Source organism: Chenopodium album, chromosome 1 (genome assembly GCF_948465745.1).
Source record: "Chenopodium album chromosome 1, dcCheAlbu1.1, whole genome shotgun sequence".
Classification (NCBI taxonomy): Eukaryota; Viridiplantae; Streptophyta; class Magnoliopsida; order Caryophyllales; family Amaranthaceae; genus Chenopodium; species Chenopodium album.
In genome coordinates this window covers 86375325-86401857 of record NC_137834.1, presented here as the reverse complement: position 1 = coordinate 86401857, position 26533 = coordinate 86375325, and the positions used below count along the sequence as shown (strand labels likewise).

Below are 26533 nucleotides of genomic sequence, written 5' to 3'. Positions count from 1 at the left end.
GAATTGGAGATGAACTCTTTTGTAACAAATTAATAGTGTAATGGGATTTTGGAAATGGTAACTTCACAAGCCATTTGTTAGCTTCATTCCCTATCTATTAAAATTAGTCTAATAGCCAAGAAGATCACCATCACCTTATAAATTATTAACCGCATATGCACACATCAATATGCGCGCATCAATTTTAATCAATAGTTGATAACTACATAAATGCTTTGTTTTGCTTTAAAAAATGATGACATGTAAATCAAGACATTTCTTGATACGAGACATTTTTTTTGGCCAAATTCAAGTTCAATTTAATTTGGATCTATAGGCCTAAAATAAACCCCAAATTAAATATTTAGCGGAATAAATTTAGCATGTAAATCGAGAAAAAGAAAGTAAAAAAATCAAGCCTATTTACGGCTACATAATGACAAAGTCACCATATGGTTATTAATGGTACTAGAGGGTTACAATGAGTAACTCTTTAGAGAAGAGGGTACAACTTGGAAAAGTCAATAATAGAGAGTTATTGTATTTTACAAAAATCCAATAATTTCAGTTTTATAAAGGATTGTTAAGTTCAGATGAGGTATACTTTGTATTAAGCACACATATTTCATTAAAAAAAAAAAACACTAAAAAATGTAGATGAATAGAACACATTACAGAGTAATTCATTTTAGATACAGGGAATAGTAAAAGCTAAAAATCACGTGTGTGGACTAAAGTATCCAAATAGAGTACGTACGTTGTGCAGTTATAATTTATATGATTAATCATTTTTATGGACAATAATTGAGTAAGTACATATAGCTTCTTCAGTACACTTTCTGATGTTGTCTTGTATAAAGCTTCTTCTACGTTGATAAACTATAGTATAGTCATAATTCCCATGAGCTAGTGAAAATTACACTAGTTGAAAAAATGAGTACAATTAATCTATTTGTAATGGCTTCGATGCCAATCTTGAAGGTGCTTTTGATTACTGCCATTGGTTCATTTCTTGCGTTAGATCGTGTTGATATACTCGGCAATGATGCTCGAAAGCATTTAAACAAAGTAAGTACTTCGTATATACAAAGATCATATCATATAACATCGTTTTTTCGCCTTTTAATTTAAGGAATGATGTTCATTTAGTTTTGAACTCATGTTAATCCATTAAGTCTTGAGTTATGACTTGTATTTGGTATGTTCATCAGGTTGTGTTTTTTGTATTTGGTCCGGCACTTATAGCTAGTAACTTGGCAAAGGCCGTCACCTTTGAAACATTTCTCACTTTGTGAGTTTCTATTCATCTCTCCTTAACTCCGTTAGCTATTATTTCTATTTGATTGATTACTCTATATAAATGATGTAATAAGGCTTGTTCTGATTGACTGAACCGAGCTGAACTGAACTGAACTGAACTTATTGGAGCTTGATTGAATTGAACTTATTGGAGCTGAACTGAACTAAACTGATCTTAACTGAATATTTTATGAGAGAAGGAAATTAAAAACTGAACTGACTTAACTTATTGGAACTTAACTGAAAATAATCTAAAGAGAACAAACTTTAAATAATATATATACATCTGCTTCACTAAATAATTACACTTGTATTTTTTATTGTTTATGTACAACTTTGATGATTATCACATTATTTTCATTATAGTGATTAGACCCTACGTGATAGTATGAGTGACAAACTTTAGCAAGCCTAAAATTTCATAATTTGACCTTATAAAGTAGTCATATTCCCCATTAGTCACTTCAATAATTTTTGGTCTATTTAATTTTTTTTATTTGCATAGTTAATTAGTTATTGATTTTGTTTGTGCAACTATAGGTGGTTTATGCCAATAAACATCTTCATTACGTATCTAATTGGTTCCTTACTTGGGTGGATACTTGCCAAAGTTACAAAAGTTCCAAAGCATTTCAAAGGCCTTATTATAGGATCATGTTCTGCTGGTAAATCTTTACGTATATATGTGTAGAAAATTGTACGTATTGCTAACAGATGATCATGAAATTAAACTAAGATTTTTCTATTGCGTTATTCTAACAGGGAGTTTAGGGAAACTGCCCATCATAATTGTCCCAGCAATGTGTAACGAGAAAGGCAGCCCCTTTGGTGCAGTTGATGTTTGTCATTCCTATGCTATGGCTTACGCCTCACTTTCCATGGCGGTACGTTTATTAAATCCTACAGGGCTCTTAATTTAAATCAAATGTACCAAAATCTCATTCGTCGTTTAACTAATTTAAGCTCACAAAGTCATGTTATAAGTACCATGCATAAAACATACAAGTATTTAATTAGATTTTGGGACGACATGACAACTATTATTAAATGGAGACAGTAATGTACTATGTAGCTAGTGATGATGTTTACCAGTACTTATGTGGTTTAGTCTTTGAATTTCAGTTGAATGGTATTTTTATCTGGGGGTACACATACAACATCATCCGAATATCATCAAGAGAGATTGTAGACGAAGTAGATCAGACATCACCAAACAGAGAACCTCTGCTTCCATCATCACAGAACAACCAAGTTAGAGCTTCACACCCCTTAATTATTTTTCTTGGAACACCCTTAATTTTGATAACAATTTCATATTTGATGATATGTTGAAATGCAGAGTCCATTATCATCTAAAGTTCAACAATTCTTAACTAAATTTCCAAGAAATATCAATTTCAAGGCATTTTTAGCACCTTCTACTATAGGAGTGGTATTACTTTAACCCTCAATTTTATGTTTTATCCAAAATCTAAACTCGAGTTGAGCTTGGTGTGACGTAGTAGTCCAAAGTTAAGCTTCCCTAAACTCGAGTTTTGCTTGATTCATTAATTAGTCAATCAACAACTACATTTTGATTTTCTTGCAGATAATTGGATTTACGATTGGGATGATTTCACCACTGCGAAATCTGCTGATTGGTAATGATGCACCTCTCCATGTTGTACAAGATTCAGCTTATATGCTTGGGTATCCACTTTAACCAATTAACGATCTCATCTTTTCTAATCAGTTACGAGTAATTTTCCAACAAATAGACTAATTTACACATAACAAAATTATATTGCAGAGATGCAACAATTCCAGCCATCACATTGATTCTTGGAGCAAATCTTCTACCAGGTATAATACTTAACATAAATCCGGTTTTAACAACCAATAAGGCATTATATTTTATCAATTCTTACAATTAAGTTGATGCTTTTATCAGGTTTAAAGGGATCTCAAATACAAATTAGAACTATTATATGCATAGCAGTTGTTCGATACATACTGCTTCCTCTGCTAGGCCTTGTTATAGTCAGGGGCGCGGTTCATGTTGGTATTCTACACACTGATCCCTTATTTCAGTTCATTCTGCTGCTTCAATATGCACTCCCACCTGCTATGAGCATAAGTACGTTACGTACCTTCACTATTTCATTTGATCTACATTCCTTAAATTTTTTTACCTTCATAAATGGTCATCAATGTGCATGAACGAACATTATTAGTGATATTAAATTTAATCGTTTCAATTTAATTTTTTAGAAGGACCATGGTCCTTAACTACCCAATAATTTATCTTTTATCGTGATTTAATCTGTCGTATGTTATTAATTAGCGGTGTTATGTAATATTTGTAGGCACAATGACTCAAGTGTTTGGAAGTGGCCAAAGTGAATATTCAGTAATTTTGTTGTGGACATATGGTCTAGCAGCGGTCTCACTTACACTTTGGTCCACGTTCTTTTTATGGCTTGTGGTTTCTTAATTTTGTTTAATAATCACGATATAATGTGTTCGGTGTTCCTAATCAAAATATGTACCGCCATGCGGGGCCATGTGAACTAATACTTAATTAATGTAAGTATTGTTGGATTAGTTTCTATATATATTATTAATATATTATTTATTTTAATAATACGGAATATTTCGTAACTTTTACAATTAGAGATATCATTGGTTGAAGGTGCTTTAATGTTCTCAATTTTTTTACAAGTCTCATTAGTTCTACACAGCTACGTTCCTACTCTCTTCATAAATACAAGTATTTTATTAAACTGACCATGGTTATATAATGTACTTAGTGGGCCGAATTCTGGCCCATCTATCTCTAATTTGCTCACGCTTAAAGATAAGGCATCACTTTATTCACTTTAAAACATCCTTGCAACAAAAATTACAATCATTGTTACAAAGCATATATCATTACAAAGCATATATCATTCATAACCTCTTTCTTATTGTTATATTTGCAATCTTCTTCGACGAGAGAGTCTATCAATCAATCAAATGGTTTAACGCGATAGAATTATTTAATCATTGTAAAATGAGGTACTTCATGATTTAGTTAAACTAGGGCGGCTAATGTCAAGCCATAGCTTGCCATGTGCACCATAACTAGCCATGTTCGCGGAGGTCTTTTTGTTTGGTCTTATGTCACAAATCTAGTCATTGATAGTTAACATTAATGAAGGAAGGTGAATATAAATAAATTAAATATTTTTATACACCTTCAAAAAATCTTTGTACACTATATAATTTATAAGAGTTAAGAAAAAAAATATATTAACATCAATGAGGGCAAATAAATAAACAAAATTTTAGGAATCGATATAAATCTTTACACACTATCCATAAGAGTTTGCTTGAATTTTATAAGAGGTAGCTAGGGAAGGAACAATATGTTTACTTCAATATGATCGGCAACATAAAACACATCATTATTTATTATTACTTATTATTATTATTATTATTTGTTAAAAGACTTTAGGTAGGCACTTGTACCATACTCTTCACTAAAAAAAAAAAAAAAAAAAAAAACCTAAAAACCTAAATATTTAGTAAAAATAAGTGTTATTTAGAAGAAAAAAAATTTCAAAGGGTTTTCAAAAAAGAATCCGTAAATTTAAAGAACAAATACAACATTATATCTTTAGGGTATATTCTCTTCAACTTAATTTCAGTTCAGTTCAATTCAGCTCCAATTAGTTAAGTTCAGTTCCTAATTTCCTTTTCTCATAAACAATTCATTTTAGTTCAGTTCCAATCAGTTCACTTCTATAAATCAGAGCGTGCCCTTAATAGTTAATTATTCATGTTTGAATGATGATTGTTTCACATAAAAGTCCAAAACATAACTTTTAAAGATAGATGTGTTTGGGGTCATTTTACCCTGACACGTGGCCCAGTCAGAGAGTGACACGTGTCACCTTAGGGTTGGTCCATATAGGACCAATCCCTGTTTGACACGTGTCCTCCCAAGGAAATGGAGAAAAAGGTGGCCCTCGTGGCCCAAATCCCGAGAAAGCCGCAATGCGGCGCAACCCATCAATGATTAGGGCTTGATGACCTAATTAGGGGCACAATTCCCAAGGATCCTATAAATAGGGAGATTTCCTCCTTATGGAAACACATTTTTACCATTTATTACACATTTACTCTTCGAAAGAGACATCTTGAGCTTGGAATCCGAGCAGATAACCACCTAAATTTCCGCACTTTTTTACTCCTACTCAAGTTACTAACTTGATCGTCGGAGGCAGAGCTCCAACCACCCGGAGTTTCCGTTGTTTTGCAGGTACAGCTCACGCCGGACTAGACTTTGTGACGTAACTCTCCCGAGGGACAAAAACACCCAAAACAAGATGCAATAAGAAAATATTAATCAGTCAAGATAAGTTAAATTTATAAAAATTAGTTTTAATCGATACAAACTATATATTGATATTTGGAATAATACAATGTGTAGAGTATATATATATATATATATATATATATATATATATATATATATATATATATATATATATATATATATATAGTTTTAATCAATACAAACTATATATATATTATGAAAACTGATTTGAAATACATCACTACAAAAAATTACTATTTTTTTTAGGGGGTGGGGGGGATTTAGAGCCACAAGAGTGGATGGTGAGTATTGATCACAAGATTCCTTGAAATTGAGAGAGAAACTTAAAGTACCTGAGCTATTCCTCACACACACAAATTTTATTACTCTACCTATCAAAACTGATTTCATCAACTCATTAAAACCTATTTGTATTTTAAATTATATTAATGTACTCCTTTCGTCCCTTAATTATATGCCTATTTTTCTCTATTATGTGAGTAATAAATGAAAAAATTAAGCATATAATTAAGGGACGGAGGGAGTAATAATTTTGAAAAGTTGATGAGATGAATAACACCTTAAACATATTTTAAAATATTGACCAATGACAACAGTAATTGCTCAATTATCATTATCAATTTATCAATAAAGTTAAATCAACTACTACCTTTGTTTCATACTGTTTGCAAGAATTATAATCATTAGATATTTTTACTCTCTATTTTATATCAAATCATTACAAATAATATGAAATGGATAATACTACATACAAAATGCAGTCTCACCATGGCACCAATCTAAAGTAAAGTAACGAAAAATTAAAACAATAAAGTAACTTCCTCCAATCAATCAATCAATCAATCAATCAAAGCCTTAATCCCAAAAGTGGGGTCGGCTAACATGAACCAAATTTGATTATTCCGTGTAGTCATCAACATAAATCTTTCTCCTCCATCCCTTACGATCCAAAACTTCATCCTCACGTAAATCCATGCACTTCATATCCTTCCTCACTCCTTCCAACCAAGTCATCTTTGGTCTCCCTCTTCCTCGTTTAATCCCTCCATGGTCCCACTCTTCCACTCTTCGCACCGGTGCACCCTCGGGTCTCCGTCTTACATGTCCAAACCAACGCAGACGATTTTCCCTTAATTTATCTACAATGCCCGCCACACCTACTTTCTTGCGAATAACCTCATTTCTGATTCTATCTCTTAAAGTGTTTCCACACATCCACCTTAACATGCGCATTTCCGTAACCTCCATCTTTTTAATATGCTCTTTCTTAGAAGCCCAACATTCTGTACCATAGAGCAACACTGGTCTTATGGCAGTCCTGTAGAATTTTCCCTTCAACTTTAAGGGAATGCTGCGGTCGCATAACACTCCCGTGGCCGCTCTCCATTTAAGCCACCCTGACTTAATCCTGTGGGTCACGTCTTGATCAATGTCACCATTCTTCTGGATGATCGACCCTAGGTACTTAAAACATTCACTCATGGTCAAATCCTTTCCATCCAAACTCACCACTTCATTGCTTGTCCCCCTCTGAGTGCCAAAACGACATACCAAATATTCAGTCTTACTCCGACTTAGCTTAAACCCTCTAGATTCCAACCTTTGCCTCCATTGCTCCAACTTGACATTAACCCCATCCTTAGTCTCATCCACCAAAACGATATCATCTGCGAACAACATACACCATGGAACCTCATCTTGAATTGGTCTAGTTACTTCATCTAGAACCGTTGCAAAAAGAAAAGGGCTTAATGCAGACCCTTGATGCAATCCGATTGTAATAGGGAAATCTTTTGTCAACCCTCCGCATGTCCTCACATTTGTTGACACATCCCGATACATATCCTTAACTAGGTCTACATACCTTCGTGGGATACCTTTCTTCAACATTGCCCACCAAAGTATCTCTCTTGGCACCTTGTCATATGCCTTCTCTAAATCAATAAAGACCATATGAAGATCTTTCTTCTTTACCCTATAAAACTCCATCATTTGTCTTATCAAATGGATTGCCTCCATAGTAGATCTCCCAGGCATAAAACCAAATTGGTTATCTGAAATGCTTGTGCATGCCCTCAACCTTTGTTCAATCACCCTTTCCCACAACTTCATAGTATGGCTCATAAGCTTAATTCCTCGATAGTTAGAACAATCTTGAGCGTCTCCTTTGTTTTTATAAACCGGGACCAAGGTGCTCTTCCTCCAATCTTGTGGGATCCTTGTAGCCGTCCATATCTTGTTGAAAAGGTTTGTTAACCAATCAATACCAATCTTACCCAAACACCTCCACACCTCTATCGGTACCCCATTAGGGCCAACCGCCTTCTTAGGTTTCATCTTCCTCAGTGCAATCTCCACCTCTACTCTCCTAATCCTTCGCACATACTCCATGTTGATTTCTTCATCACTCATAGAGGTATCTCCTATCACAACTCCATTACTTCCATTAAATAATTCATCGAAGTACCCCTTCCACCTGTCCTTGATGCCCTCCTCTTGCACTAGGACCATTTGGTTCTTATCTTTGACACACTTCACCATGCCAATATCCTTCCTTGCCTCTTGTCTTCTCTTTGCCATCTTATAAATGATCCTTTCTCCCTCCTTGGAATCAAGCTTTTCATAAACCTCCTGATATGCCTTTTCTTTTGCTTGGCGAACAGCTGCCTTTGCCTTACTCTTAGCCTCCTTATACGCTGCAAAGGTTTCATCACTCCTACATTTTCCTAAGGCTTGATAGCATTCCCTTTTTTGCTTAATTACTGCTTTCACCTCTTCATTCCACCACGAAGTATCTCTCTGTACCGAAGTTCTTCCCCTTACTTCCCCTAAGACCTCTTTGGCCACTCTTAGGAAACAGTTCTTCATTCGTAACCAAGTCATGTCCGGATCCACCTCTCCATCCCAATCCGCTTCTTCAATTACCTTTTCTGTAAAAACCTTAGCTTTTGCATCCCTTAGGGTCCACCATCTTATCCTTGGTTCTTCTTGTCTAACTTTTTTCTTCGCCTTCTCTTTCAGACGAATAGTCATTACCAATAGCCGGTGTTGGGTGACCACACTCTCCCCTGGGATAACCTTACAGTTTATGCAACTTTGTCTATCTATGCTCCTTGTGAGCAGGAAGTCTATTTGAGTTGCATTTGCTCCATTCCGAAAAGTTATCAAGTGTGAATCCCTCTTCTTAAACCAAGTATTAGCCAAAATTAAATCATATGATTGGGCAAAATCCATAATAGCTTCACCACCGGCGTCCCTCTGCCCATACCCAAAGCCTCCATGGACACTCTCATAGCCATCTCGGCTCGCCCCAACGTGCCCATTTAGATCCCCTCCAATATATAACTTCTCTGAGTGGTGGACACCCTGCACCACCTCGTCTAGGTCCTCCCAAAATTGTCGTTTCTCTTCTGCATCTAAACCCACTTGGGGAGCATAAGCACTGATAACATTCACAATCTCCTTGCCACATAGCAACTTCAGCCTTATCAACCTATCGTTCTTCCGATAGACCTCGATCACCTCTTTTGCCAACCTCTCATCGAGAACCACACCAACTCCGTTCCTAGCTCCACCATTCCTTGTTCTGTGGCTCGTTTCTTGCCCAACATACCATACCTTATACCCCAAAACCAAGCCTCGAGCTCCTTCTCCTGTCCATCTTGTCTCTTGGAGGCACATGATGTTCACGCGTCGTCTTTTCATTACTTCTACCAATTCTGCTGATTTTCCCGTAAGAGACCCCACATTCCAAGAACCAATCCGCAAACTAAATTCTTTTCTCCCACGCTCCCTCCTGATCCCAACTCCAAGCCCTTGATTATTTGACACCACAATTGGGCAATATGGCGCGTCGCTTCTGGGCGACGACCTAGCAACCCTTACATACTTATCACTGCACCCGGGTCTGGGAAGTGCAGCGCGTCGCTCAGTAGGGAACGCCCCAATGGCACGCCCTTGCTCATTTGACACCACACTCGGGCAATGTGGCGCGTCGCTTCTGGGCGACGACCTAGCAACCCTTGCATACTTATCACTACACCCGGGTCTAGGAAGTGCAGCGCGTCGCTGAGTAGGGAACGCCCCCACGAAAATATCTGTTTGGCTCATGTCATGGGATGTGACGAAGTTTTATACTGGCTGTCACTGGCCTACCGTAACCCTCCTCCTTTATCCAGGCTTGGGACTGGCAGCGGGAAACCCACTGGCGGAGTTAAAGTAACTTCCTCCAATAGCAATTATTTTAAAAATTTTTAAAGTGAAAATTATCCTAACTTCATAACCCTAAATGTAAATAAAACTCCAGTTAACTATACAAAGGAAAGTGTAAAAAGTCAAGGAACGTGTAAAAAGTCGGGCGAATATTTATCTAATCTGCATGCGTATATAAAGCAGCTATTTCACCTAAATAAAGATACAGTATAATTTAATAATTAGCCAGTCATATCATAGACTTTTAGGATCTAAACTAAAATATATTAAATTATTACAAATTAATGGGAGATAGAAAAAGGAATTTAATTTGTTAATTTCACGAAAGTTGGGAGAAAATAAGGAAGATAAAATGGGATTAGTAGATTTGTTTGTGGTAGCATCATTACCGGTTGTGAAGGTTCTATTAATCACTGCCCTAGGCTTGTTTCTTGCTTTGGATCGTGTTGATATCTTGGGTGATAATGCTCGACATCACTTAAACAAGGTTAGTATTGATTTATTTATTCTTATTATAGCTAGATTTTCGATTATTAATTGGTTAATGGAATATATGTATTTGATTTATGAAAGGGCGCATACATTTTTATTCAAGACAGTGTTTAATTTACAATAAACGATCTATTATTATGCTAACAATTGTTAATAATTAAATTGTTGCCCAAGTTAAAATACTTAATTAATACAAGTATAGTATATGTTTGACTAATATTGTTGGTTTTTAGGTTGTGTTTTATGTTTTTAACCCATCTCTAGTTGCGAGCAACTTGGCAAAAACGGTCACTCTTGAAAGCTTTATTACCTTGTAAGTTGACCTTAACCCCTCTTATTTGTTTCTATCCCAATTTTCCTGTTTTTTAAATCTTGTTTTCTTTAGAATTTGAAGTACCTGATTAATTAATTATGTTACGAGTATCTATTTTAATTTTCATAGAATTTTAACTTATTTATTTTTAATGTAGGTGGTTTATGCCAGTGAACATACTGATAACGTTTATAATAGGGTCAGGACTAGGCTACCTTCTTGTGAAGGTTACAAAAGCTCCAAAGCATCACAAGGGTCTTATAATTGGAGCTTGTTCTGCAGGTTAATTATATTGGATTCGATTCCATTTTTTTAATTTAAATGAGCATGTATGTTCTTCGTAATTTAAATTTTAAAAAAAAGGTTATAATTGAAAACAGGAAATTTGGGAAACATGCTTATCATTCTAGTTCCTGCAATGTGCAAAGAAAAGGGCAGTCCATTTGGAGCATCAGATGTTTGTGAGATTTATGCTCTATCTTATGCTTCTCTTTCCATGGCGGTATGACTATCTTTATCATTTGTGAAATTTTTGCTTTATAAATATAGACTAGAGGCGTAATAAGTTCAATTTACAACTTAATTAATTTCATCAACGAGTTTATTAAGTTTAGATAAATATATAAGCCTGATTCAGATAAATTGAACACACAATAGTCTCTTCTAGTTTAATTTAATTGCATCCCATTCCCAATTTTCATTTATGAAATTTGGATGAATGATGTATATTGAATGATACTTGAAAGTCATAATTTCCCCACAAAAATTCCATATGTATTAGACGAACAATTTTATTAAGAATATTACAATAATTAATCATTTGATCTCTATATATTGTGCATTCGTGCACTAAAGAGAACAAATGAATAATAGTGAAACAGAGGAAGTATTGGTTCTGTTATTAAATTACGGAGTATTTGATTTGTTAATACTATTTCAGATCGGGGCAGTATACTTGTGGTTATATGTTTACAACGTTGTACGAGTCACGGCTAGTGAAGTAACGGGAGAAATGAATACAAAAATTAAGGAACCTCTTCTTCCTTCCAATGCTAATTATGTCTTGGCTTCCGGAGACCATAATATCATAAGTTCTTCATCGGTAAAATTCTTGCTTTGCTCTCTATGGTTTTCCTTTTATCTATAGAATTCTGTAATTTGATGGACTATTTTGAATAATATAAATATGGACAGATTTCATTAACAGGTAGGTTAAAACAATATGTCATAATTCTGTTAGAGAAGATCAATGCCAAAGCCATATTCGCACCATCAACTATTGCAGCGGTACGTACCCTCTTAACACTTTTTTTTGTTACATCTTGGTCTCATTTATTTTTTCGGTTTTTATTTATAAGTGTTGGAGTACGTTTGAAGTGTGGATGCAACATGAGCCCCTTATATTTTAATACTTGAAAGTAGAGGGTAAATGAGATTTGAAGTAGTGACCTTTGTGTCACGTTGGTTCTAATGAACCAACTCAACCAAAAACTAAAGCTGATGGTTGAGACCTAATTGATATACTATATCAATAAACGCTCTTAAGCCTCATTTAGGGCCTGTTCTCTTTAGCTTAATTTCAGTTCAGTCCAGTTCAGCTCCAACCTGTTCAGTTCAGTTTCTAATTTCATTCTCTCATAAACAGTTCAGTTCAATTCAATTTCTGATTTCCTTTTCTCATAAACAGTTCAGTTCAGTTCAGTAAATCAGAACATACCCTTAGTGTACTTAAAATTGCTCCTTTGAAAATTAGTCATTAATTTTGTATTTAGCCCTTTAACAATTCATGTGTCATATGATTTGAAAAATTCTGTCATAGCAAATTGGTAAGGCACATCATGAATCAATTAACGTGTATCTAATGTAGGTACTTGGGTTTGGCATTGGAATGATGTCTCCAATCAGAAATCTGATGATTGGCAATGATTCTCCACTCCACGTCGTTATGGACTCGGCATTATTACTTGGGTATGCCATTTCAATATTATATGCTAATAAAGGGGCACACTAATAAGGGCGTGTTCGGTAAAATATAGCTGTGGAGGTAGCTGTTAGCTGTGTAGGTAGCTGTTAGCTGTCAACAAGCTGTTAGCTGTGAAGATAAATAATTTAGATATGAGTGTTCGGTAAAGTAGTGGTTGACTAGCTGTTACATATAAAAATCAATATTTTATTTTTAAAACTATAGATTAAATTTTCAACAGCTACTTGAAAAACTATCTCTAATTTCAAAAGCTAATATTTCTAACTTTTCACAAAAGCTACCTCCACCACTAAAAGCTACCCTAACCACTACTTTACCAAACACTCACATTTTTTGTTGAGTAGTGGTTTGACCAAGTCAAACCACTAAAAGCTACCTAAAAGCTACTCAAAAGCTAACGCCGAACACGCCCTAAATCAATAATAGGGAGATAGAGATTGTTTAAGCCGTACATCACACAGTTACTAACCTAGTTCGATTCATAATATACAGAGATGCAGCTATTCCGGCGGTTAACCTAATACTTGGGGCCAATCTCCTTCAAGGTTATGTTTTTTCCTTCCAATCTTTTCAATTGTACAATCTCTTCAAATTATTAAGTACGTAGTAATGTAGTATAATACTAGTATATATTGGATGTTTTTAAAATATGTTTTGTTTATTTTGTTGTCAGGTTTAAAGGGTTCTGGTATTCAACCTAAAGTTGTTATTGGGATAGTTGTATCTCGTTATATAATTCTTCCTCTGCTTGGCATTCTTATTGTTAAGGGTGCGATCCAAGCTGGTTTTGTGCCAATCAACAATAAATTATTTGTGTTTGTTCTTTTAGTTCAATATGCCCTGCCACCAGCAATTAATTTAGGTACGTCATTTATACTACGTATATACTTTATCCGTTCTCTTAATATTACAACAATTATTTTATGAAATTTCACAAATATGTTTTCTCTCATTATTTCTCTCCGCATCATATGGGTCTCTATCCGTTACTAATTAAAATAAAATAATAAACTAAAGTTTTAAGTAAAAAAAATCATAAAGTTAGTTTAATGTAATAGTTTTATAGTATGTATTTTTATATCCTATTTTTGGATTGAAATCATTTTGGTGAAATATAATTTTTTTATATAATTTTTGGTTTGAAACAAGTGATCAATGATGGTGACTCATAAGTTCGAAAATCCTAAATCCGCCACTGCAGGGCCAAAGATTAGTTTCCTCTTGAAAAAGAGTAATATACCATTTTCTTTTCTTAAGAGGATCCTTTTAATTATTTGAGCATCAATAAGGATTCTTTTAGCCGCCAAAAAAATTAGCTAAAAGGATATATATTCTTATTGATGTTCATTACGATATTAAAAAGTTAATACGGAGTATTAAACAGTAAAAAAATTTATTCACCAAAAAAAAAAAAAAAAAAAAAAAGGTAAAATGACCATAAACTAACATCAATGATCAAACAAAGGTGAGCTTATTCTTGGTTTTATATTTTCTAATGTTAATTTAACGATGATTATGCATAATAGGAACAATGATGCAGTTATTTGGAGCTGGCCAAAATGAGTGTTCAGTAATTATGTTATGGACTTATGCTTTGGCATCTATTTCTCTCACACTTTGGTCCACATTATTTCTCTGGATTGTCACTTAATACGAGGCACCTTGTAAGTTTCTAGTACCAATCTAAAAATTGGTTGTTTATTTTTTTTATTTTTTTTTTGGACTAACTATTGAATTTGTTCTCCTCGTTTAAATGACAGTAATCCATCAACGTCCAACTATTATGGATCAGAAATTCTTTTGTTTTTTTCGACATTGTTACAAGGCAGAAATCGAGAGATGTACTTGCATTTTTTACATAGACATCAATCTAAAGGACGCAAATTTAATTTCATCATTTTGACCCACTAAATAGGCTCAATGGTTTCTGCGTTATGAAAAGTGTGGCTCCATTTGATTAAATTTGGGAGGCTTATGTACTTTGTGAGATGAATGAAATTTCTAGGAAATAGAGCTATGTTTTAATTTCTTTTGGACTAAATTGTTAATTCTTTTTTTAAAAAAATTGTATCTATCTATGCTAATGTACTAGACATTCCGAATTGATAAAGAAAGACCATCTTTAATAGCAAAGGATATTACAGGATACTTCATATAAGATTTTTTTGCTCTACTCCCAGCAAAACAAACAATCTTGAGTATAACCACCAATAAACTTAATTTTTCCTTTGGATTTTCTTTCCTCCTTTGAATAAAAAAAAAAAAAAAAAAACTTAATTTTTTTTTAATAGACCAATAAACTTAATTATATCCTGGAAAAAAAGAGAAAAAAAAAAAAAGGAAAATGTTATACATAGCCCTTAGGGCTACATATAAGCATTAAAAACAGTCTTAAAAATTGTATAAATTTAGAAAATTATGACAAAAACACACTTATTACACTAATCTATGCGTGTAAAAAAAATTAAAAAAAAAAAAATCTGAATACGTCATCGTTGTTCAAACTCCGTATAAAGTAATAAGCACAAATTTCAGTAATACAGAATACAAGGAAAGCAATCACAACTTCATGCACAAATTCTGTAATCTTAAAGACTCAATCACATATGATTCTCATGTCTATTCTTAGTTGTCAATATCAATCTCAATATCTCTCTTCACTTCTCCTTTTTATTCTTCTCTCCTTTTCCAAATTCAAGAGAAAAATTGTTAATCTCCAACCAAAAAAAAAAAAAAAAAAAAACCCAAATGGGGTTTATACATTTATTAGTAGTAGCATCAATACCAGTTGCGAAAGTGCTATTGATAATAGGCGTAGGAATGTTTCTAGCATTAGAGCGTATTGATTTATTGGGTGAAAATGCTCGCAATCATTTAAATAAGATTGTGTTTTATGTTTTCAGTCCTTCTCTTATTGCGGCTAACTTGGCTAAAACGGTCACTTTACATAGTTTTCTAAGTCTGTAAGTTTTTCTAAATTATTTTTTTCATAAAATTAAATTTGTGTATTTAATTTATTTGTTTTTAATTAATTAATTATGATTTTGTTTATAGGTGGTTTATGCCAATAAATATATTGGTAGCGTTTATAATAGGGGCTATTTTAGGATGGTTACTTGTTAAAATTTCAAGACCACCTAAGCACCTCAAGGGCCTCGTTATTGGAGCTTGTTCTGCTGGTAATTTTCCCTTTTTTTTCTTTTTTTAATTTTTTTTTAAAAATACTTCTATATATTTTTATTTCAGTAATTGTAATTTGGATCCTAGGATTATTGATGGTAAAGCCTAGCTTTTAACATTTAATTTTCATTTAAGGTGTTCTTGTTTTCCTCGTGTTTTCAAATGCATTATTTTTTTATTTATTTGGGCTTGTTATTGAATTTTTTTTTCAATGTTACAGCTATCTAAAGTTGTTTGTGAGAATTGTGACTACAAATTAGAGGAGAAAATACTTTATATTAGTGCTGTATAAACCGATTCCAAAATAGCACATGTGTATAGTATTCCTTTTGCTTGGTAAGGTTATTTTTAATTTTGGTTAGACGAAAAAAAAAAAATTTAATGACAGAGAAAAGTGGTGGGATCAAATATAATGATTATGATCACTCAATAGCATTAATACTGTCATTAATCATTTAGGAATGTTTCTAGCATTATTGGTCCATATTAATGCTAGAAACATTCCTGTGCCTCATGACGTATGCGTGAGTCCGTAGGATTGTTACTAGCATTTAAAACTTGCAAGTCTTGTGGGTTGTGACTCTTATGAGGATGAATGAGTTGTCCTTACATTAGGCTAATAAAAAAAATGTAGGATAATGATTCATTTGCCTGATCTAAAAAAATTGGTGATCTTTTTTTAAAATTTTTAAGTATATGACCTGCTATTTTGGTTTTGGTTATATAAGATCGGAAATCTTTACAAATACTGGGTTTTAGAGTTGGATACAAATATCATATTTCCGAAAATTTAAAAAGAAAAAGTATATATATATAGTGCAATGTAATAACACATTTGATTTGTTTTAAGCTTAAAAGGACAAAAAAAAAAAAAAAAAAAAAAAATTGCATCATAACTAAGGCACATAATAGTTCTACGTATATTTTTTTTGGTGTTCTATTTATACTAATAAAGTACTCCCATGCATTTTAAGATTAATATTTACACTACGTCTCAATTTAAATATCTTACATATAAGAATGACACAAATTTTAATCATAAATAGGGAATATGGGAATCTTCCCTATCATCTTAATCCCTGCAATATGCAAGGAGAAGGGCAGTCCATTTGGAGCGATTGATGCTTGTGAGACGTATGCTCTATCCTATTCTTCTCTTTCCTTGGCGGTAAAATTTCAAAATCCGATTATCTATCTGTTTTTCACTCATTTATCATGTTGTAAACAAGTCTCTAAGAACAAAACAATGACCATAAACTTAAGTCTTATATGATCAATCGAGTATACTAAGATATATTCGTTTATCGTACCCACTTGCCATCCCTACATATATACGACACACCAGTATAATACTTGATTAATGAATTGTTGTTATCAGATAGGGGCAGTATACATATGGTCACTTGTTTACAACATTGTGAGAATGTCTGCTGAGGAAATAACAAGAGATAAAGGGCTAATTGATAGCTCAGGCATCCACATTAAGGACTCCAATCAGGAACCCCTCCTTCCTTGCAGTCAAGATCATTGTCTCGCAGCTTCTCATCAGGTTATTTACTCTTTCTAGCTTTTGTAAAACTAATTACTCATCTGTATCAAAATACTTGCACCACTTTGACTATTGTTAGGGCCTATAATTAGTGTTTATATTGTATAGTTAACGGGCCTATTTCTGGAGCCCTAATCTCTTGTATAAATACTCTACTCTACACTCTAATGAAACTACGGAATTTATTTCGTGACATGGTATCGGAGCCAAAATCACTCTAATCCTTTCGTGACAACCATAAATCATACACTATTTCACCACGTTAGTGGCGGATATTTGGCCAAAAAGTTTGGGGGGCCAAGGTTTGATCCTCCAACCTTTTGTTAAAAAATAACAATACTTAACCACTATGCCATAACTTTTTAATTGTAATTATTAAACATTATATTAGTTTTAACCAATAACTTAGAAAAATTAAGGGGGGCCGGGCCCCCGACCCTCCTTAATGAAGATCCGCCTCTGCACCACGTATGGTAAGGTTTACAACTTTACATATCACAACCTTTGGGGTTGTCAAATCAAATCCCACTAGAGGTCTTTTGGGGTGGAGATTTCCTTACCACCCTTTCCTCCCATTCCCAAAGTGTCTAGTCCGCTAACTCAAGTCAGAAGGACCCGTGAGAGGTTTTGGCCTAATCATTGGGCCCTTTTCCCTACCAACCAAAAAAAAGAATTTTATATACTTTGTGTTCAGAATTGTATTGACATTGACCACACTTTCTTATTCGGATATGAAAAATCATTGTTGTTGTGTAATACACTAATACATCATCAAGTTGGTTTTAGGGTATTTGGTGCACAAATAGATAAGTGTACCACGTACTTGTTTGATCATATTTAAATTTTAAAGTATTAAGATTTATTTGGGGCAGGTTTCATTGTCAGTCAAGATAAGCCAATGCATAAGAACTTTCTTAGGAAAGGCCAACCTCAAAGTAGTGTTTGCACCATCAACTATTGCTGCGGTATGCTCTAAACTATCTTTATTTTGCCAATTTCAATCATAGTATTCAATATCTCAATAAATACAAATTCTTATAAAGACCGTTTGTTAGTAAACCATTAGACCACATACGATGTCACACAAATCCTACCGAAATGGCATACTAGTGAGCATGGTTTCTTAGTTATGTATAATGCGATTTGAGGACTTGTGAGAGATTCTGACACGGTAAAATTCTTTTTCTAAACAACCAAAGGTTTGACATGGGAGACTAGCTATTCAAATCATCATATCTAATAAAACTTTTGATAGAAATTTATTAATTTTGAAGGAACACGTACATTTCTCATTGTAATCCAATAAAGCATATATCGACAAAAAATTATCATGGTAATTTTATGTGCATATCCTAGTACTACTATGAGTAGTATTTTGAAGTAATAGCGTCATTCTTGATATGATTTTAGATATTTGGTTTTGCAATTGGAATGATTTCTCCGATCCAAAAACTGATGATCGGCAATGAAGCTCCACTCCATGTTGTCACGGACTCGGCCTTCATGCTAGGGTACCCTTTACACTCTCCTCTCTCTTTTTTTTTTTTTCTTTTTTTTTTTTTTTTTTTTTCCCTTCCTATAAAAAAGTTACGTTCATTCTGTTACCAATTACATTGAGAAAAATACGTTCTAATGACATTTAATAAGTTCTAATTAGATAAATTTATGAATTTAAGTTATGCTAAGGAGTACTAATAACGGCTAAATTTAAATCAAACATATTGTTTAATAAAATAAGTTCTAAACATTAAGTGAATTTCATATGAATAAAACGCACCTTTAGTTTTGTCGTACATAATGCTCCATTGCTACCTCCTTCGCCACGTAACCCCCAGCATACCCTATTATAATTAAAACAGGGGAAAACATCAATACATCATAACATTCAATCTAATCTAATACATGTATCCCAAATATACAGAGAAGCAGCCATTCCAGTTCTCACCATAATACTCGGAGCCAACCTCCTTCAAGGTATAATCTCATCTCCTTCCAATACAACCAATTAATCATACAAATTCAAACATTCAATAACTTCCTAAACCTTCCTATGTTATGATGGTCAGGTTTAAAGGGTACCGGTATTCAACTAAGAGTTATTCTCGGCATAGTTGTAACTCGCTACGTACTTCTTCCTCTTTTCGGAATTCTCATTGTTAAGGGTGCACTCCAAGCTGGTCTTGTTCCGTCTAACAATAAATTGTTCGTATTTCTTCTTCTTCTTCAATATGCCATGCCACCAGCAATAAACCTAGGTATGTTAACACCACATTTTGTACATGTGTTACAATGTAACACAATATTAGTATATTATGTATACATGTGTTACAAACTTGTAATATTCAGTACAAGTAGGGCAGAGCATGATCTGTTTAATTATCTTATTATTATGCGTCATATTTTTAAATAGATTGAGTGATCGATGAACGATAATTTACATTTTATTTATTAATGGTGTCTTATGTTTATGCTAGGCACAATGACACAACTGTTTGGAGCAGGACGGAGTGAGTGTTCGGTAATTATGCTATGGACTTACGCTTTGGCCTCTGTATTTCTTACCCTTTGGTCCACTTTTTTCCTTTGGATTATTACATGAAAAACAATATCATCCTCTTCGACCGGATTTGATAGTCACATTATAATAGTTTAATTAAATTTTCACTGTATCGGATATTGAAATTTTTGTAAGATACTCGCTCTAGACCAACTATTTTTTTTTTCTACATAATACAAAAATGTGTTGAGAAACTTGTTAAATGAAAACTCTAGCTGCGCTATATGGACTTGTAACGTCTAAGTTGTATGAACTCTACTACTCCTTATGGGTTGCTCAAGTCCGTTTCATATTCTCTCATATTTTATACTATAATTTTGTTGGTGACTTAGTACAGAGGGAATTATAAAAAATAAATGATTTCATATCACATCTTGAATACCAATTTAAATTATTCTAACCGATTTATTTAATTAGCATCAAAATAATGTGTGGAGTTAAGTAAAAATCAATCAAAATATAACCAAGGAAGAGAGAGTGTGAAGAAAGGATTTGTTGATTTCACCAAAGTTGTTTTTATGTTGGAATGAGCTGTCAATTCGGGTAAATGGGTCGGGTTTGGGTCGAGTAAGAGTGGATCGGGTCAATTTGGATTAATTCCATGACCTATGCGGGTCAGGTTTGGGTTGGGTCATGCTTGAGTCAAGTCACGTCGAGTCATACTTCTTATCGGGTTTGGGTTGGGTTTAGGTCGGGTTAATAACAGATCGGGTTACATTCGGGTCGGGTGAACAATAGGTCGGGTTTAATTCGGGTTTTATCGGGTTAAAACGGGTTAGGGTAATTCTCGGTTCGAGTCGAGTTCGGTTCAAGTCAATAATTTGCGGGTTAGAATCAGGTCGGGTCATTCTTGGATTCGAGTCAGGTTCGGTTCAAGTCAATAATTTGCGGGTTATAATCAGGTCGGGTCATTCTCGGGTTCAAGTTGGGTTCGGTTCAAGTCAATAATTTGCGGGTTATAATCAGGTTGGGTCATTTCCAAGTCGGGTCATTCTCGGATTCAAGTCGGGTTATGTTCAAGTCAATAATTTGCAGCTTACAATCAGGTCGGGTCATTTTCAAATCAGGTCATATTTGGGTTCAACTAACTATAAATAGATAATTATCATTTTTATCAAACTAATTATTTCCTTTGACTATAATATATATGGCAATATACTAGGGAACTATATTCTATAATTTAGGAAGATAATTATCTCCTTTGACCATACAACAAATATATACTATATTTAACTCTTAAATTTGAGGATGATGCTCCTTTCTTTTGCTGGCCTGGACTGACTTGGTCTCCCTAGACAAAATGCTTTGATAAAAAATAATAAGGTGGTCGAAATTGCATTTAAGGTGAACTGAAATCTGGTCAAGAATAATTTGGATTAATTTAGGTCGGGTCAATAACAAGTCGTGTTAATTTCGAGTCAAGTTAGTAACAAATCGGGTTGAATTTTTGGGTCGAGTAAATAATAGGCCTGGTAAAATTTGGGTCGGATCAATAACAAGTCGGGTTTAATTTGGGTCAGGTCAATAACAAGTCGGGTTGATTTCGGGTTAGGTTTGTAACAGGTTGTGTTAATTTCGGGTCAAGTTAGGAACGGATCGGGTTGATTCAGATCAAGTTAGTAACAAGTCGGGTTCAATTCGGTTTTGACGAGTTAAAACAGGTTTGGGTCAATTTCGGTTCAAGTCGGATTCAGTGCAAGTTAATTAAATTGGCCGTTGTAAACCGGTAAATCAATGCAAATTGTAAACCGGTAAATTGGTCGTTTAAAGGCAAATTGGATGGTTCCACCCACCCAACTGAAATCCCAGAGGATACAAGGGATCATGATAAACATTTCGGCAATTTTTAGTCCGAGCGAAAAAAAGTCAAAAATTTCCAAAATTTAAGGCTAATGTCCACACTTTTTGAGAAATTTTGGAGGTTTTGCGGCCCGGTGTCGCAAAGTCTTGAGATTTTAGGGAATACATGTATGGGTCATATAATGTCGTTTGGAACCATATATGATCATTATATGTTGTCATAGATGTTCGTGGTAGACTTGAGTTAATGAAATTGGTGCAAGTTAGTTGTAAACCAGTAAATTGGTCGTTTAAAGGCAAATTGGAAGGTTTTACCCACCCAATTGGACTCCCGGAGGGTACTATGGACCATGGTAAACATTTCGACAATTTTTTTCCTAGGCGAAAAAAAGTCAAAAAAATTCCAAAATTCAATGATAATATCCACGGTTTTTGAGAAATTTTGTAGGTTTCAAGGCCTGTTGTCGAAAAGACTTGGGATTTTAGGGGATACATCTTGGGGTCATATAATTCTGTTTGGAACCATATATGATCATTATATATTGTCATAAATGTTCGTGGTATGCTTAATTTAATGAAATCGGTGCAAGTATTAAACGATAAATTGACCGTTTAAAGGAAAATTGGATGGTTACACCCACCCAATTGGACTCACGAAGGTTATTAGGGAACATGGTAAACATTTCGGAAATTTATATATTCCGGGCGAAAAAAGTCAATAAAAATTCAAAATTGAAGGCTTATATCCACGCTTTTTGAGAAATTTTGGAGGTTTCGGGGCCCGGTATCGAAAAGCCGTGAGATTTTAAGGAATACATATCGGGGTCATATAATGTCGTTTGGAACCATATATGAACATAATATGTTGAAATAAATGTTCGAGGTAGGATTGAGTTAATGAAATCGATGCAAGTTGTAAATCGATAAATTGGTCGTTTAAAGGAAAATTGGATGGTTCCACCCACCCAATTGGACTCTTGGAGGGTATTAGGGACTTTGGTAAACATTTCGGCAATTTTTATCTCCGGGCGAAAAAAAAAGTTAAAAAATTCCAAAATTGAAGTCTAATATCCACGTTTTTTGAGAAATTTTGGAGGTTTCAGGGCCCGGTGTCGTAAAGTTTAAATATTTTAGGGAATAAATTTCGGGGTCATATATTGTCATTTGGAACCATATATGATCATTATTTGTTGTCATAAATGTTCGTTGTAGGCTTAAGTTAATGAAATCGGTGCAAATTGTAAACCGGTAAATCGGCTGATTAAAGGCAAATTGGTTGGTTTCACCTAGCCAGGTGGACACCCAAAGGGTATTAGGGACCATTGTAAACATTACGACAATTTTTATTTTCGGGCGAAAAAAGTCAAAAAATTCCAAAATTGAAGTCTAATATCCACACATTTTGCGAAATTTTGGAGGTTTCGAGGCTCGGTGTCGAAAAGTCTTGAAATTCTAGGGGATAAATCTCAAGGTTATATAATGTCTTGGAACCATATATGATCATTATATATTGTCATAAATGTTCGTGGTAGGCTAAAGTTAATGAAATCAGTGCAAGTTGTAAATCGGTAAATTGGCCGTTTAAAGGCAAATTGGATGGTTCCTCCCACCTTAATGGACTCCCGGAGGGTATTAGGGACCATGGTATATATTTCGGAAATTTTAATTTTCGGGCGAAAAAAAGTCAAAAAATTCCAAAATTGAAGTCTAGTATCCACGTTTTTTGAGAAATTTTGGAGGTTTCGAGGCCCGGTGTTGAATAGTCTTGAAATTTTAGTGAATACATCTAGAGGTCATATAATGTCATTTTGAACTATATATGATCATTTTATGCTGTCATAAGTGTTCGTGGTAGGCTTGAGTTAATGAAATCGGTGCAAGTTGTAATCATTTCGGCAATTTTTATATCCGGACGAAAAAAAGTCTAAAAATTCCAAAATTAAAGGCTTATATCCACGCTTTTTGAGAAATTTTGGAGATTTCGGGGCCCGATGTCGAAAAGACTTGAGATTTTAGAGAATACATCTCAGGGTCATATAATGTCTGGAACCATTTGTGATCATTATATGTTGAAATAAAGGTTCGTGGTAGGATTGAGTAATTAATGAAATCGGTGCAGGATGTAAATCGGTAAATTGGCCGTTTAAAGGCAAATTGGATGGTTCCACCAACCCAATTATTGGACTCCTGGAGGATATTAGGGACCATGGTAAACATTTCGACAATTTTTATTTTCGGCCGGAAAAAAGTTAAAAAATTCCAAACTTGAAGTCTATTGTCCACACTTTTTGTGAAATTTTGCAGGTTTCAGGGCCCGGTGTCGAAAAGTTTAAAAATTAAGGGAATACATTTTAGGGTCATATAATGTCGTTTGGAACCTTATATAATCAATTTTTGATGTCATAAATGTTCGTTGTAGGCTTGAGTTAATGAAATCGGTGCAAATTATAAACCGGTAACTCGGTTGTTTAAAAGCAATTTGGGTGGTTGCACCTAGCCAGATGGACTCCTAGAGGGTATTAGGGACTATTGTAAACATTACAGAAATTTTTATTTCCGGGCGAAAAAAAGTCAAAAACATTCCAAAATTGAAGTATAATATCCACGCATTTTGCGAAAATTTTGAGGTTTCGGGGCCCGGTGTCAAAAAGTTTTGAAATTCTAGGGGATAAATCTCGGGGTCATATAATGCCGTTTGGAACCATATATGATCATTATATGTTGTCATAAATGTTCGTGGTAGGGCTCGAGTTAATGAAATCGGTGCAAGTTGTAAATCGGTAAAATTGTCGTTTAAAGGTTAATTGGATGGCTCCATCCACCCAATCAACCAATGGGACTTCCGGTGGGTATTAGTAACCATATTAAACATTTCGGCAATTTTTATTTACAGGCGAAAAAAAGTCGTAAAATTTTAAAATTGAAGCACTTTTTGAAAATTTTTGGAGGTTTCGGGGCATGGTGTCGAAAAGCCTTGATATTTTTGGGGATACATCTTAAAGTCATATAATGTCGTTTGGAACCATATATGATCATTATATATTGTCATAAATATTTGTGGTAAGCTTGAGTTAATGAAATCGGTGGAAGTTGTAAACCGGTAAATTGGCCGTTTAAAGGCAAGTTGGATGGTTTCACCCACCCAATTGGAATCCCGAAGGGTATTGGGGACCATGGTAAACATTTCAAAAAAATTTATTTCCGGGTGTAAAAAGTCAAAATATTGTTAAATTGAAGACTAAGGCCCTGTTCTTTTGAGCTTCTGGGTAGAGCAGAGCAGGGGTCAACAAGACAGAACAGAGCAAATTAAATTTCAGCAGAGCAAAGCAGAGCAGATTTCAGGATAGCTGCTGCTGCTACTACTACTACTACTACTACTACTACTACTACTACTTTTACTACTACTAGCTACTGCTGCTGCTAATTATTACTTTTACTATTACTATTACTATTACTATTACTTATCCATTGATTTAGGTGAGTGAAAACATAAAGGAAAATTTGTAAAAAATAATCCCAACTTTGGTGTATTCGCTTTTAATAAGCCCAACTTGCGTATTTTCAAAAATAATCCCAACTTTGCCATGTCTTCGCTTTAATTAGGCCCAACAGGTTACTTCACTTAAATCACCTATAATTCCCGGTTACAATCCTACGTGTCATTGCCCGTTAGTAATAGGATTAAATTTAATCCTTTTGCTTTAAAAAGGATGTTTAATACTCCTTTTCCCCAGCTTTCTTTCTCCCTCTCCCCTGTCTCTTGCTTTTCTATGGTGAAGAAAATCCCAAATTTAATTTTTTTTTTTTTTTAAATTGTTTTCGTTTTCTTTTCATTTGACTATGTCTAGTGGAAGAAGGCAAATCTCTAGTGGGTCATTAGGGTCATCTTCAACATCAAGACATCTTAATCAAGGAAGAAAGCCACCCACCACCACTCACGCGCAACCGCTGCTGCGCTGCACCTCTCACCAAACACAAACCCGAGCAACAGCGATTTCCCAATCACAAACCGCCACCATTGCGCCGCATCAAACCACCATCAATAATCGCCCATCAATCAAACCACCAATCAGCACCCGCAGCAACCCAATTCAGCATCTGCAGCAACCCAGACCACCTCTGGCGCGGCCTTGGGTCCTTCCACCCCTTGCAAATTTTCGGGAGATTACTGGGAGCTAGATGCCTAGCCGCGGCCGCTCCGAGTTTCGCATGTGAGTTGTACGGAATTAATAAGCTTCAACGGTTGAGATTAATTCAATTAATCTAACAGCCAGGTTTATTTATGTGATGAGGATTTTGCTGATTGATGATTGCGAACGGTGATGATGCGTGGGTGATGATGATGGAGCAAAGCAGCCAAGAGAGGAGAAGAAAGTCTGATTGATTTTTGGGGGATTTTCGTGGGTTTTGGTTTGTTTTTCCTTTTTATTTTTAGTTTTGTTATTTAATTATTTTAGTTAGTTTTATGTTCTTGGGAGTGTATGTTCTTGAGTTAGAAGGGGAAGGAGATGATGTTGACAGAAGTGGTTGGGGTGATTACTGAAGCAATTCATTTTTTGGGAGGGAAATTTCCTTTCGTAAGTCAACAGAGTCAACAATGCATTAAGTTCACAATTGTAGCCGGTTACCAGTAAATAGGCCTAATTAAAGCGAAGACATGGCAAAGTTGGGATTATTTTTGAAAATACGCAAGTTGGGCTTATTAAAAGCGAATACACCAAAGTTGGGATTATTTTTTACAAATTTTCCAAACATAAATATATGTATACCATATTTAACATATGTTAATAGTAGAAAGATAAAAGACA

General features: G+C 34.5%; 3 protein-coding genes across 3 annotated transcripts; all 3 read left to right on the top strand.

Annotated features, from left to right (window-relative positions):
• Positions 1 to 855: 855 nt before the first annotated feature.
• Positions 856 to 3951, top strand: LOC145624596 (protein PIN-LIKES 3-like). The gene is made up of 10 exons (XM_081677655.1): positions 856 to 1047; positions 1191 to 1270; positions 1819 to 1943; positions 2041 to 2162; positions 2401 to 2535; positions 2618 to 2710; positions 2867 to 2967; positions 3068 to 3120; positions 3209 to 3394; positions 3624 to 3951. The coding sequence occupies exons 1-10, from the start codon at positions 913 to 915 to the stop codon at positions 3749 to 3751; spliced, it is 1158 nt and encodes a 385-aa protein (XP_081533781.1). The 5' UTR covers positions 856 to 912; the 3' UTR covers positions 3752 to 3951.
• Positions 3952 to 10202: 6251 nt separating this feature from the next.
• On the top strand, positions 10203 to 14698 carry LOC145624587 (protein PIN-LIKES 1-like). The gene is made up of 11 exons (XM_081677645.1): positions 10203 to 10337; positions 10576 to 10655; positions 10813 to 10937; positions 11036 to 11157; positions 11596 to 11759; positions 11837 to 11942; positions 12523 to 12623; positions 13132 to 13184; positions 13313 to 13501; positions 14166 to 14303; positions 14400 to 14698. The coding sequence occupies exons 1-10, from the start codon at positions 10203 to 10205 to the stop codon at positions 14288 to 14290; spliced, it is 1200 nt and encodes a 399-aa protein (XP_081533771.1). The 3' UTR covers positions 14291 to 14303; positions 14400 to 14698.
• A 689-nt stretch (positions 14699 to 15387) lies between these two features.
• On the top strand, positions 15388 to 19979 carry LOC145637942 (protein PIN-LIKES 1-like). The gene is made up of 9 exons (XM_081688941.1): positions 15388 to 15602; positions 15694 to 15818; positions 16866 to 16987; positions 17198 to 17368; positions 18241 to 18333; positions 18779 to 18879; positions 19290 to 19342; positions 19435 to 19623; positions 19843 to 19979. The coding sequence occupies exons 1-9, from the start codon at positions 15388 to 15390 to the stop codon at positions 19965 to 19967; spliced, it is 1194 nt and encodes a 397-aa protein (XP_081545067.1). The 3' UTR covers positions 19968 to 19979.
• Positions 19980 to 26533: the final 6554 nt, after the last annotated feature.